Here is a 13,192-nt window from a genome sequence, read left to right on the forward strand (position 1 = left end):
CAACCTCCCACCCCTTGCAGTGCCATTATTCCACTTGACAAGGAGAGGGCCACAGCTCACGATTGATGCAGAGATGGTTACATAACAGAAACCTCTGCCTCCAGCATGCACTTAGAAGTGGTCACTAATGTCTGCATGCACACATTGCAGCACAGCTGTCTATTAAAACATGCATGAGTGAATGTTCTGTGATGTTGTGTTAATTGGCTTTTGTACTGCGCACATCACCACCTTAGTAGTCTTAAAGCACCGAAACTTTGTCTGCTTGGTGAACTGTGCCTCCACTCAGAGTGTCCACCGGGTCTTGGTCTGTGGGGTGAGAAGGAAATGGGGATAAAGGTCACGAAAAGGGGATAAAGGTCATGAAATGGGGATAAAGCCGTCATGAAAAGAATCAGAAGCTGTCCATCAGGGGCACATCAATTACCTCGTCAGTTGGTAGGGCAATGTGTTTCTGGTTTAGTTATAAGTGAGGTTCTGGATGTGTGATGGCCTTGAGGTGTGCTCAAGAGTTCCCGGAAGTTGCGGAGGCTTACAGACCAGATATTCAGATTGAGTCCTTAATGAGGAGTCCTCGAAAGACCCGGTGTTACTGAGGCAGCTGACACGTGTCAGATACAAGAGTTGGCTGTGAGCTGAATGAAAGTTGGGGGACACAAAATGGTGAAATGACAAATTAATCGCCCCCACCTGGAGCCATGCGCTGACAGCACCATGGCATGGACAGAATGAGTGTGACAACTGTGTAGCAGACATGGCCTGACCTCATACTATGCTATAGGGGGACCATTGGAAAATACAATGAACATCATGTTTTATTGTGCCGTGTTCTGTCTGCATGGGGCGGATAATTAAATGGGACAGGCTGTGCTTCTAATGACTATGGGCGCTTTCTCGCTGGTAGGCCATAGTACAATATCCTTGTTGGTATTCCTTGAGTTGGCAATGACATAAACATCCGTTAAAGCATAATATAGACCTTTAGCGCATCACATCTTTAAAAGGCAGAAAGATAGGCTAGCCTGAGCTAAGAAGGGACAGTGATGCCTAGTTTTGTATGAGACAGCGTAACACAGCACCTAGTATCATTGGTCTGGGAAGTTGGGCACGAGTGGAGCGTGCCAAGGTGCTAAAAGGCAGAGCGAGGTTGACTGAATGATGAGTGCTGACGTAGCGTACCAGCCATTGCCTTTCGGAAAGCCGAATGTCTTTCTTTAGAGTGTACCTAAAATAATCTCTTCAAGGGGATTCCAATGTGGTCAGCTAAACAATCTAAGATATGATATGATATGATATGGTATTTGTAACGCGCCTATACACAAGACACATTCATATACAGTGATTTGACGAGGATCACATCATTTGCGGTAGTGGACAAGCTGGGATTTAACCAGGTTTCTTTTTTCCACTGTTAGTTATTCATGCAGTAGATTACATTTATCATGTCCCATTTTTAGATTTATATCACTGGACCATGCTTTCTGCATAGCCATCTTTCAAAAGGCAACACTATTACTACATGTTCAATAAAGCTCACTTGAAAAGAATCAAACCACATGGCAAACCAATCTGACAAGAAAAAAACAATGTGATTAACTCTGAAGGTGCAAGTGCACAATGGAGAATGTGCATCTCTGAAATGAGCACAAAGTAACCCTGCAAAGCACCTGGATTAAATAAAAGTTAATGAGACCCTATTCGCACTGATGGACACATCCATGGATGTTAAAATGAGTGAAACACACTAATATACTGTGAGTAGATATTTGGGAATATTAGAAGATTGTTGAAAAAAGATGCTTTGACCTATCAATAAGCAACTGATTGCTGTGTTGTGTCCACATACACTGCACACAATATACCTTGACGTTCAAGACAGTGATGGTAGCCTTTGATAGTAGGTTGAGGGCAGTCAGTCCCAACACGGCTGTTTTATTCCAAAAACCGGTCCAATATAGGACGGGTGAAGCACCCCATACACCACCATGAAGCTTTGTGTTAAATAAAGGGATTGATGGTTAAAGACCTTATCATGAAGCATTTGAAAAAAAAATAGTTTCAAGATCTTAAATATCAGGGATTTGGACAATAGAAACAAAAACAGGGCTTGATATCGAAGGCGGCATCATGAAGCGTTTGAGAATTAATCACTTCCTAACTTCCATTCCTAAGGTACTTATGTTTAGGTAACTGTCAATTCCGTTTATTTAAAGTTTAGTCCTCCCTTAATTTTAGCACAGCAGGCTACTTAAGCCTTTGTGTCCACCATTGTCGTAGACCTGATGGCGATAGTGCCATTGGATGTAAGAAGTATTATACAAGTGCAGTCGAGGAAGGGATCTGGTTTTCTATGATATATGACTTTTTTTAAGGGTCTAAAATATGAAAAAGGAAAAACTGCCAAAAGAAATTCAAAAATTGGTTAAAGTGTTGGAAACCACTAAAAATATACATTATGATTTTTGTCTTTGAAGATTGTCCTTTTAAATCACATTTAATCAATATCTTATTTAGGATAAATCAAAGGAACCTTCTTCGCGCGATGGATCCCCTTGAAATTGTCAGAGCAATTTCTTTCTTCTCGATGACGGTTCTTGGGATCTGTGGGAACTCTCTGCTATTGGCTCTTTTCTCCTGGTTGGCTTATCAGGGACCTGGTCTCTTGACATCCGAGGTGATCCTTCTGAACCTAACCACAGCTAACCTGGTGATGGCCATGACCAGAGGGCTTCCCAACTCGCTCTACATTTTGGGACTGCCCAACGTTTTCAACGATACCCAGTGCCGGCTTCTAGTTTATGTGTCGCGGATCTCCCGCGCCATGTCCATCTGCCTGACCTGCCTTCTGAGCTGCTTCCAGTGCGTCACGATCATGTCAACCAGTGTATCATGCATGCAGGTGAAAGTGCGGATACAGGCCTACGTTGGCCTCATCATAGTCCTTCTCTTGATGGTGAACGCAACCATTTGCATCATGCCCTTGATTTATGCAGTCTCTGGCACCAACATGACCAACCTAGAATATTCTTTCCGCATCAGCTACTGCATCGTAATTGTCCCAGATAGACTATCTTTTCTCAGTAACAGTTTTGCTCTCTTCGCCAGAGATCTTGTGTTTGTGGTCGGGATGAGCTTCGCCAGCTATGCCATATTATACGCCTTGTATAAGCACGGGAAGCAGGTGAAGACCATAAGGAGCTCAGAAAGATCTCAGTCTGTTTCTGCCGAGGCGAGAGCTTCGAAGACGGTCAGCACCCTGGTGGCTCTCTACGTCCTCTTCTTCGGAATTGATAATTCAATATGGTTTTATCAGAGTACTGCACCAAAAAACATTCTCACCTCGATCTCGGATATCCGCTACTTCTTCTCTGTCTGCTACACCTCAGTGTTTCCCTTTGTTATCCTTCTCTTTAACCGGAAGCTTCTGGAAACGATCCGCGGATGCACCAACGAGAAAGCCTGCTCGATGGAAGGCATTACTGTGCTCACCATAGTGCATTAAGGTTGTTTTCCATTTTGTTTTTTTTAAGGGTAACAGGGTAGGAAAAAAGAAGACTAAAACATTTGAAATTAGGCTGGTTGATATTCAGTTGTGTTTCATTTATTCGGAGGGGCTGGTATTAAGAGCCAAACTTGACTTTATGCCGAAAGACAGAACGCAGACCTCGTCAGTGATCTAAAATGAAGAAGCCAAGAGGAGGATGGGAGAGAGAATGTTCGTGTGTTTTTATATTTTTGTGACCACTCATCTTTGCGCTGACCTCACAGGCCTGCCAGGTTCCTCAACAAGAGCCCTTACTTAAGAACTCACACCCACAATAACATGACCACGTATAACACACAAGCCTGGAAAGAGATCCATGTCGGGTCGAAACATGTGTCGGCTGACTGAGGCTCACAGGAGAATGTTACAGGAGGTTGGAGAAAGGAATAGTTTCCGACATTGATTAACCGAAGGTGGGCCAGTTGAGATGGAAACAGAGTAACCTGAAGTCAGGTCACAAACAGTGCTAACACATTCTTAGGTAAAAACGTGTTTTTTTAAACCCAAACAACTCCTCTCTTGGGTCAAAAGCAAACATCCAGTGTCAGGACATTGTTTTGTCAACAGTTCCAAGAATCTATGTCTGCAGTTCAAAAGATTTTGGGACACCCCCGTCACCGTCCATAGATACAGGTGGAGTTTCTTCTTCACTTGTAGACAGGGCCAAGTTTGGAGGATTGACAACTTTTGGCCGTGAGAGCAAGTACAATGCCACGACGCAACAGCCCCAACCCACCATTCAAAATGTATAGTTTGATTTGCCCAAGATCACCCAATTTTGGTCATGCAAGGTAGCTGGGATTGTAGCCCAGGGCACTTATTGCAAATTCTACACTAGAACATATTGCTGCATATGTTTCAGCCCAAGTAAACGCAGTACCAAGCAATCCGCCCACCGACACATTCTCAAATAAATGTTACAGAGTGTGCATTGGGTAGACATCTCTCAAATTACGCTCCTGTCCTGAGGACGGAATGCAACATACAACATATCTTTCAGTTATCTGTGTTGCCTTTTGAAGACACAGGCCCCAAGGAAACTCTCCAACCTAACAAACATGTTAATAAAAATGATTTCACGAGGATGATATAATTTGGAGAAATGGGAAAGCTGGAATTTGAGCCGAGGTTTCCTGGTTCATCACTTTGCAATTTGACCGCTGTCAACATCTTCTCCCATCCTATGTTGAATTTTAAGTCAATGTAAAGAGGTGTGGAAACCGGAGAAATCGTTGATGTCTGATATCATTTTAAACCATAATTTTGTTTCCCAGACAAGGAAATTGAACACTTTCCATTATCATACTCAAAATAAAAAAAACTAACAAAATAATGTCTCCCATATATAATAGGACAAAGAAAACACATTTTGCCTAGAGCTTCACTCTTAGCGCTCACGCAACATCTTCTCTCAACTCACAAAACTTCTTTGAAATACCTCTTAACGTAACACCGGGCTCGACTTATCAATTGTCTGATGAAACCTCCCATCACATATCCATGGGATCGAACAATCCCTTCTGTAAATTCCTGACTTCAGCACCCAGCAAACCTTGTAAGCGTGGCGCAGGACTCCTCCGCACCACACAACACAAGACAGAAGACACACCGACAAGATGTGCTTGATAAAATCATTTATTGATTTGTGAATCCGGATTTTTATTCTGATACAAGATTTATGGTTTTGTGTACATTACAATTTTTAAGTGCATAAAACAAGAATGCAAGATTATTTGATAGTGTCCTAAGTTGTGTTGCCAGTTTAATAGTGTCTTTAATAGATAAGTGATTACTTTTATTGTAAAATGACATTAACAGTTTCAGGTGGTTTATAAATGCTTATTTGAATGTTAGGTTTTTTCAGTGTTGGAGAACTGAGATTTCCTTGGAATGGAATTGTGTACTTGGTATATGGATTAATGCAATCAAGTTTCCTTTTTTATTTTAATTTGTATTATTATTATCATTATTATTACTATACAAGAAAAGAAAGTGCTGGAAAAACAGAAAGGAATCTTCACATTCGTAATTACAGGAACACATGGAGGCCAGTTCTTCGGAAACCGCTCGAGATGGAGGTCTACCATGATTTTCAGAACACAGGCTGCCCCATTCACCAAAGTGTTGCATATCCAAAGCGCCCATTGGTGTTAAAGATGTTCAAATGGCATTAAGAGAGAAGTGTGCTCATTTTCTTCTTATATTCTCTGTTGCTATTGGAGGGCCAGGGCTGTAGGCTTTCAGAAGCCCCTGTGGCAATGCCGAGGCAGTTAAGTATGTCCCACTTTCAATGGTCAATTTGTTGGCCCAACATACTTTACAAAGATGACTCACTGTGTATAGGTGCCTCTGATTAACTCACACTGAGACTCAATGTGCAGGGAGGTGCATGCTGTGGTGTTTCTCATCCATGATTACGGTGGGCAACCACACACTCCGGCGGCCATCTTTAGAAGCCTTCTAGTATTTCTACAAGAATTTGTGCTCCACAGGCTATGTGGATTATCCCTAATGGATCAAGACTAACGTCTCGCAAGAGCTCCTTACTGACGCACACACTTTATCCACAACATCCGCTTACACAACTAGGCTGTGCACACTATTCAATAAATCCTACACTCCAGTAGAACAACTTGTCATTTGTATACCATTTGGACTATCTTGAAGTTTGCTGAATTCTTTACAAACACAACATCCTGAGCGCGAGTCGCCCTCCCCATTTCTCTGATTTTCTCTAGGTGTTTAATCGGATACATTCCCAGAGCCATGCCTACTGCTATCACGCAACACTTAGAACAAATTAATTAATTAAGAAGTATCACCCGACAGAAGTTCAAATGTCCAGCATGTTTCCAAAGGTTGCGTGCATGACCCAAGATGTCTCTAACTTCCAACAATATCAAAAACCTCCCTCCAAAACACAAGGTGGTGATGTGCTGAGTGCCCACTGAACCACACTCAATTTACTCCCCTAGAGAAGTCCAAGATTCTCATTGTCTCCACTGCGGCAGAGGACGTGCCTCACTGAACTGCGTCTCAATATCTGAGTTTCAAACCAGCAATAATGACATATTCTGAAGGGATTAGCAGTTGCAACGACCCTTGTCCCATGTTAAATGCTCCAGAGAAGCAAGGAAGTTTAAAAAGGGCCAAGGGGCGTTACCACTTGGTAATGGCCCAAGGAGCGGGCATTATTGATATTACAAAATTCCACTCAATGAGGGTAGAATGTTCTGTTTCAATCTTGGAAAGACAAAGGATAAACTTTGGAATGTTGGGAGAGAAGGATGCTGACAGCCATTGCGGCCCTCTGCCTGTCTGTGCATTGTCTGTGCATTGTCTGTGCATTTTCTGCCACTAATAGAACAATCCGTCCCACTAGAGTAAGCCCGTGACATCTGGCAATGGGGTTTTGCTCCATGGCTTTTCCTCACATTCTATTACTGAATACACCTCGCCAGGTTGGCCTCACTTCAGGGAACTAAACAGCACAATCATTGAGAGGTCATTGAGAACTTTACTGTCAGAATAATTCCTTAGTCTCAATATCTTTCTGGATTTGAAATTCATATTTTTTTTAGGAATTTCTATAGGGTCCCTGTGCGTGCTTGATCTGATTGACACAAGTCCTAGTAAGATAGTTGTTTTGTCCTCTCTCTGTTTCCCCCTCCTTGTCTTGTCGCGCCTAGAAACACTTGTGTACAGGCGCGTTAAAAATGCCATATCCTATCATATCATATGTTCTCTATCACTGCTAGCCTCCTAACGATGCGCAAATATACCTATCGGATCGGGCGAATTCTGGGACTATTACGCGCACTGTGAGTACCAGAAAATCAGCTCAGCTGAAATATATACAGTCAAGCGCACAGATTCCAATCCTGAGGAGTAGTTTGTTTTTCCAGCCTGGCTATTGGCCCTTCTATGCTAACCCCAGAGCAACATGGGCTGCTATTGGTTATCTGGAATTCCTTCTGAAACGTATTAGAGAATCCTGTGTCATTCCTCGCGACATGGCAGGAAGAGAAACATCAGAACCTCCTCAGCTTCTACCCTGTACTTATTTGAAAACCATTGGCCAATGTCTACTGTCCAGGAATGCAGATTTAGCGATTTTGAACATTTTTCATTTCCCTGCTGTTTCGTGACTTAGATCATAATGCAACTTTGAGTCTTTGGTCAGGAGCAACCCCTCATTGAAGCCCAGAGAATTATCTACCAGTGCTAGGGGTCTGATATTCCGAGGATGAGTTTGAATCTTCTTTAGAGTTTAAGAGGCCATCATCGGCCAACGTTTCCGACAGCAAAGTCAATTCTTCATCGACAACCATCACCGGAGTCTATACTACTTCATAATTTGAGAAAAGTTGAACACTCTTCCCCACCACAATGAAGGTCTTTGGGCTAGTGTAGAAGTCTACAAACAGTGGCTCTCCGGATGTTTTGGACTACGATTCCAATGATCCCTCACCATGTTTTCCAGAGCTGATGGGAGTTGTAGTTTAAAACCAGTGGAGAGCCCAAGGTTGCAGACTCCTGCGGGTTTGAGCAGATCAAGAGAGTGGGCTGTTGATTGGAAAAAGCGTTCATCGGAGACATAGGTGAGTGAAGAAGCAGAACAGGAGGTTTGGTTCAAGAGAAAGAGGCCAGTTGAAATGATGTCATGATCCTTGGCCCTGCAGATCATCCGGTCCAGTGGCCAAGGCGGGTCATCCAGTCCAGTGGCCGAGGCGGGTCATCTGGTCCAGTGACCGAGGCGGGTCATCTGGTCCAGTGGCCAAGGCGGGTCATCTGGTCCAGTGGCCGAGGTGGGTCCGGTCTTCGCAGGTGATGCCTATGTACTTGAATTGTCCGAGTATATCAGACAACTCATGTAGGCAAGATCTTCCTTGGAACCCTGCCGGGAAGAGGAAATGTCTGATTTAAAAAAAAAAAATTGCAAAACACTTTTTCACAAGAAAAGTTAAGTAGATTGGAGAAAATGGACCCAACAACCAGAGCAAAGGCCCATCTTTGCTTGCTTGGTTAGGGTGTAAAAGGGGAGACCGAGCAAGACGACTTTAGTACAAGTATTGAAAAAGACATTTATCATATTAATAAAAATACAAATGAATAGTAATAAAAAGAACAATGGTGATATATCACATGTTGCTTGCAGTTGTGAGTGTTGGGGGGGGCACAGATGGTTCAAGGATAGTGTGCAAGGGTCTCTGCAGAGTACCAGGGGGGTGATGATGCCTTTGCTCGGTGGTTCTGGGGGCTTGTGCCTCTTAAGGATGTTTCAGTGGGGGGTGAAAGTAGGTGACCACATGTGTACATGCGTGTTTCTGCCTTGTGCTTGGAGAAAGTGCTTCTGCCTCTCCTGGGTACTTTGGGAAAAGCGTGCTAGGCACAGGCCATTTTCTGGTTCCATGGGGTGCAAGTGCCTCTGGGGAGAAAGTGTGCCTCTGCAAGATTTTTAACAAGGGGGTGAAGGTTGCACAGGTCCCACTATCAGGCCCTTAATTGCGTTAGCACAAGTGTTTCCAAAAGGGCTTTTGTGGCCTGAGGCCTCTAGGAAGGGCTTGGGTGGCCTGAGGTATCTAGCAAGGGTTTGGGTGGTCTGAGGCCTCTAGGAAGGGGTTGGGTGGTCTGAGGCCTCTAGGAAGGCTTGGGTGGCCTGAGGTATCTAGCAAGGGTTTGGGTGGTCTGAGGCCTCTAGGAAGGGCTTTGGTGGCCTGAGGCCTCTAGGAAGGGCTTGGGTGGCCTGAGGTATCTAGAAAGGGTTTGGGTGGTCTGAGGCCTCTAGGAAGGGGTTGGGTGGTCTGAGGCCTCTAGGAAGGGCTTGGGTTGCCTGAGGTATCTAGCAAGGGTTTTGGTGGTCTGAGGCCTCTAGCAAGGGTTTGGTTGGTCTGAGGACTCTTTGAAGGGCTTTGGTGGCCTGAGGCTTCTAGGAAGGGCTTGGGTGGCCGGAGGCCTCTAGGAAGGGCTTGAGTGGTGCAAGGCCTTCAGGAAAGTCTTTGGTTGCCTGAGGCTTCTATGAAGGGCTTGGGTGGCCCGAGGCCTCTAGGAAGGGCTTGGGTGGTGCAAGGCCTTAAAAAAAGTATTTGGTGGCCTGAGGCCTCTAAGAAGGGCTTGGGTGGCCCAACGCCTTTAGGAAGGGCTTTGATGGCCTGAGGCTTCTAGGAATGGCTTGGCTGGGCTCAGGCCTTTAGGAAGGGCTTTGGTGGCCTAAGGCTTCTAGGAATGGCTTGGGTGGCATGTAGTCTCTAAGAAGGGATTGGCTGGTCTGAGGCCTATGGGAAGGTCTTGGGTGGCCTGAGGCCTCTATGAAGGGCGTGGGTGGCCCGAGGCCTATAGGAAGGGCTTTGGTGGCCTGAGGCTTCTGGGAATGGTTTGGGAGCCCTGAGGCATGTAGGAAGGGATTGGGTGGTCCAAGGCCTCTAGGAAGTTCCTCTGCTTAGTGCTTCAGGGGGTTGTTACACAGGTGCGTCTCCCCGGTGCTTTGGTGTGGTGGGTGCCAATTCTGGATGATTTGGGGTGTGGGGGGTGGCTCTATTGGAGGGATTTTAGGATGGGGTGCCTCTACCAGGTGCTTCAGGGGCATTGGTCCATTTGGGGTAGAGGTGCCTTCCAGGCTCCTCATTGCTGTGGTGGTAGTGCCTCTGCTGGGCGTTTCTGGGTTGGGTGGGTGCCCCCAGCCGGATGCTTTGGGAGAGGTACTCGGGGGTCATTTACAGGGTGCATTGCTGGCATGTGCGTGCATCTGTCAGGTGATTTAGGTGAATGCGCGCAAGTGCCGTTGGAAAGTGCTTTGGGTGGCGAGGGTGTGGGGCGATGAAGCCTCTGCTAGGTGTTTCTGGGTGGATGGGTGCCCTCACCCGTGTGTTTAGGGAGAGGTACTCAGGTGCATTTAAAGGGTGCTTCGGTGGCCTCTGCGTGCCTCTGTCAGGTGCTTTAGGTGAATGCACGCAAGTGCCGTTGGAAAGTGCTTTGGGTGGAAAAGGTGATGTTGGGTAGCAATGAAGCCTCTGCTGGATGTTTCTGGGTGGGTGGGGTGCTTTGGGAGAGGTACTGAGGTGCGTTTAAAGGGTGCCTAGGTGGCCCGTGTGTGCCTCTGTCAGGTGCGTCAGATGAAGGCACTCAAGTGCCAGTGCAAAGTGCTGTGGGTGCGGAAGCCTCTGGTGGGTGCTCGGAGAGCTCATTTGGGCATTTTTCAGTGCAGTTCATTTTCACAAAATCAGGGAAAGTGAAGGTGAAGAAGCAATCCATTACTTTTAAAAGTTATAATACACGTGTGAAACAAAATGTTTAAAATCGTAACCCCGCCAGTTTGGGAAATGCAGAGAGCGGTTTCAGAAATGTGAAACTTCTGCTCGTGCCATATGTAAAAGTAAAACTAAACCCATTCTACCGGAATCGCAACATTGTCCATATGTTGTGCAACACAAAACATGCCATGTGGTTTTGACCTCACTCTAAGGACGTGCATTAAGCCCCAGACTCAATGCGCCATCACCGCTCTCTTCCTCCTTCACCCCCCTCTCTCCCTCTTCTGCCTTCCTGCTCCCCCTCTGTCTCCCCTCTCTTCCTCCTTCACCCCCCCTCTCTCCCTCTTCTGCCTTCCTGCTCCCCCTCTGTCTCCCCTCTCTTCCTCCTTCACCCCCCCTCTCTCCCTCTTCTGCCTTCCTCCTCCCCCTCTGTCTCCCCTCTCTTCCTCCTTCACCCCCCCTCTCTCCCTCTTCTGCCTTCATCCTCCCCCTCTGTCTCCCCTCTCTTCCTCCTTCACCCCCCCTCTCTCCCTCTTCTGCCTTCCTGCTCCCCCTCTGTCTCCCCTCTCTTCCTCCTTCACCCCCCTCTCTCCCTCTTCTGCCTTCCTGCTCCCCCTCTGTCTCCCCTCTCTTCCTCCTTCACCCCGCCTCTCTCCCTCTTCTGCCTTCCTGCTCCCCCTCTGTCTCCCCTCTCTTCCTCCTTCACCCCCCCTCTCTCCCTCTTCTGCCTTCCTGCTCCCCCTCTGTCTCCCCTCTCTTCCTCCTTCACCCCCCCTCTCTCCCTCTTCTGCCTTCCTCCTCCCCCTCTGTCTCCCCTCTCTTCCTCCTTCACCCCCCCTCTCTCCCTCTTCTGCCTTCCTCCTCCCCTTCTGTCTCCCCTCTCTTCCTCCTTCACCCCCCTCTCTCCCTCTTCTGCCTTCCTCCTCCCCCTCTGTCTCCCCTCTCTTCCTCCTTCACCCCCCCTCTCTCCCTCTTCTGCCTTCCTCCTCCCCCTCTGTCTCCCCTCTCTTCCTCCTTCACCCCCCCTCTCTCCCTCTTCTGCCTTCCTCCTCCCCCTCTGTCTCCCCTCTCTTCCTCCTTCACCCCCCTCTCTCCCTCTTCTGCCTTCCTCCTCCCCTCTGTCTCCCCTCTCTTCCTCCTTTTTCCTCACCTCTCGCTCCACTTCCTCTTCATCTCCTCTCATCTCTCTCTCTCCCACTCTCCCTCCTTCCTTCTCCTCGCTCCCCTCGCTCTCTCTGCTCCTCCTTCTTCCTCCTCTTCTCTCTCCCTCTTTCTCTTCCTCCTCCCCTCCTCTCTTTCTCATCTACCTTCCTCCTCTCTGTCCCTCCCCCACACCCCCTCGCTCTCTCTCTCTCTCTCTCTCTCTCTCTCCCTCCCTCATTATCTCTCTATCTCTCCTCTCTTCCTCCTTCCTCATCTCTTTCCTTTTCCTCTCTTCCTCCTCCTATCTCCCCTCTCTCCTCTCTTCTTCCTCTCTTCTTCCTCCTCTCCATTCTCTCTCTCCTCTCTTCCTACTTCATCCTCCTCTCTCTCTCTCCCCCCTCTCTTCCTCCTCATTTCCCCTCTCTCTCCTATAGCATCCCTCCTTTCTCCCCCACTCTCTCTTCTCTTCCCTCCCCATCTCTCAATCCTCTCTTCCTCATCCTCTCCTCTCTCTCTCATTCTGTTCACTTCCTCCTCCTCTGCACCCTCTCTCTCCTTCTATCTGTCTCCTCCTCTCCACTCTCTCCTCTGTTCCTCCACTTCTACTATCTCTCCCTCTCTCTCTCATCCTCTCCACTCTCCCTCTCCTCTGTTCCTCCTCTTCTCTCGCTCTCTCTCCTCTCTTCCTCCACTCCACCTTGTCCGCTCCACTCTTCCTCATCTTCTTCATCTCCTGCTGGCAGTGCTCGCAAATGCACTCTCTGACCCTGCTGTACTTCTGCACTCCCTCATGCTCCAACTGTAGCAGTGGTGGCAGGAAAGAGGTTGCTGCCTAGCCGGGGAAATGTGTATATGTGTTTCCACTGGACAGGGTGCCTGGGCGAAGCCTGCGCAAACTACAATTCCCCAGTGTATTCTGTGCTGCGCGGAGGACCGGCCGCAGGGGTACATGCCACAGTTAGAAAGCAGTGGCCCAACATTTTAAAATTAATCTGTTTGTTTCTCTCAGCCGGGTCTCTCGCCAAAAATTGGAGGCAGTCTGTTTACGGTGTCTACTCTCGGTCCTCCATAATGGACATGGGACGACCCGATGCCTGATTGTAGTGGGACGCACGCCCAGGCCTGCAGAAAATGTGAGCGAGCTTGTCTTACTCCATGCTACAGAGTTCCTTACTATTAAGGCCGGATCCATGAAACCAGAGGCGTTGCTGGGGGGTGGGGGGACTAAGAGGGCTATAGCCCCTGGTCTTTTGGT

The 13,192-nt window shown here is 47.3% G+C and overlaps 2 protein-coding genes across 5 annotated transcripts in view; one reads left to right on the forward strand and one right to left on the reverse strand.

Annotated features, from left to right (window-relative positions):
* Positions 1-2,542: 2,542 nt before the first annotated feature.
* LOC138520234 (olfactory receptor class A-like protein 1) lies at positions 2,543-3,502 on the forward strand. The gene has a single exon (XM_069632700.1). The coding sequence runs from the start codon at positions 2,543-2,545 to the stop codon at positions 3,500-3,502; it is 960 nt and encodes a 319-aa protein (XP_069488801.1).
* Positions 3,503-5,163: 1,661 nt separating this feature from the next.
* The window catches only part of LOC138520840 (polymeric immunoglobulin receptor-like), a 102,171-nt gene continuing 94,142 nt past the window's right edge, over positions 5,164-13,192 (reverse strand). For all 4 annotated transcript variants that reach the window (XM_069633195.1, XM_069633196.1, XM_069633194.1 and 1 more), the window contains exon 11: positions 5,164-8,441. In XM_069633195.1, the coding sequence (XP_069489296.1) occupies positions 8,379-8,441 (63 nt within the window). In that variant the 3' untranslated portion in view covers positions 5,164-8,378. The remainder of the gene's footprint in view (positions 8,442-13,192) is intronic.

Source organism: Ambystoma mexicanum, chromosome 13 (genome assembly GCF_040938575.1).
Source record: "Ambystoma mexicanum isolate Mex_15411 chromosome 13, UKY_AmexF1_1, whole genome shotgun sequence".
NCBI classification, from domain to species: domain Eukaryota; kingdom Metazoa; phylum Chordata; class Amphibia; order Caudata; family Ambystomatidae; genus Ambystoma; species Ambystoma mexicanum.

Bases quoted from the DNA above. Each gene is read 5' to 3' on its own strand.
- LOC138520234 (XM_069632700.1), top strand. From the start codon at position 2,543: ATGGATCCCCTTGAAATTGTCAGAGCAATTTCTTTCTTCTCGATGACG.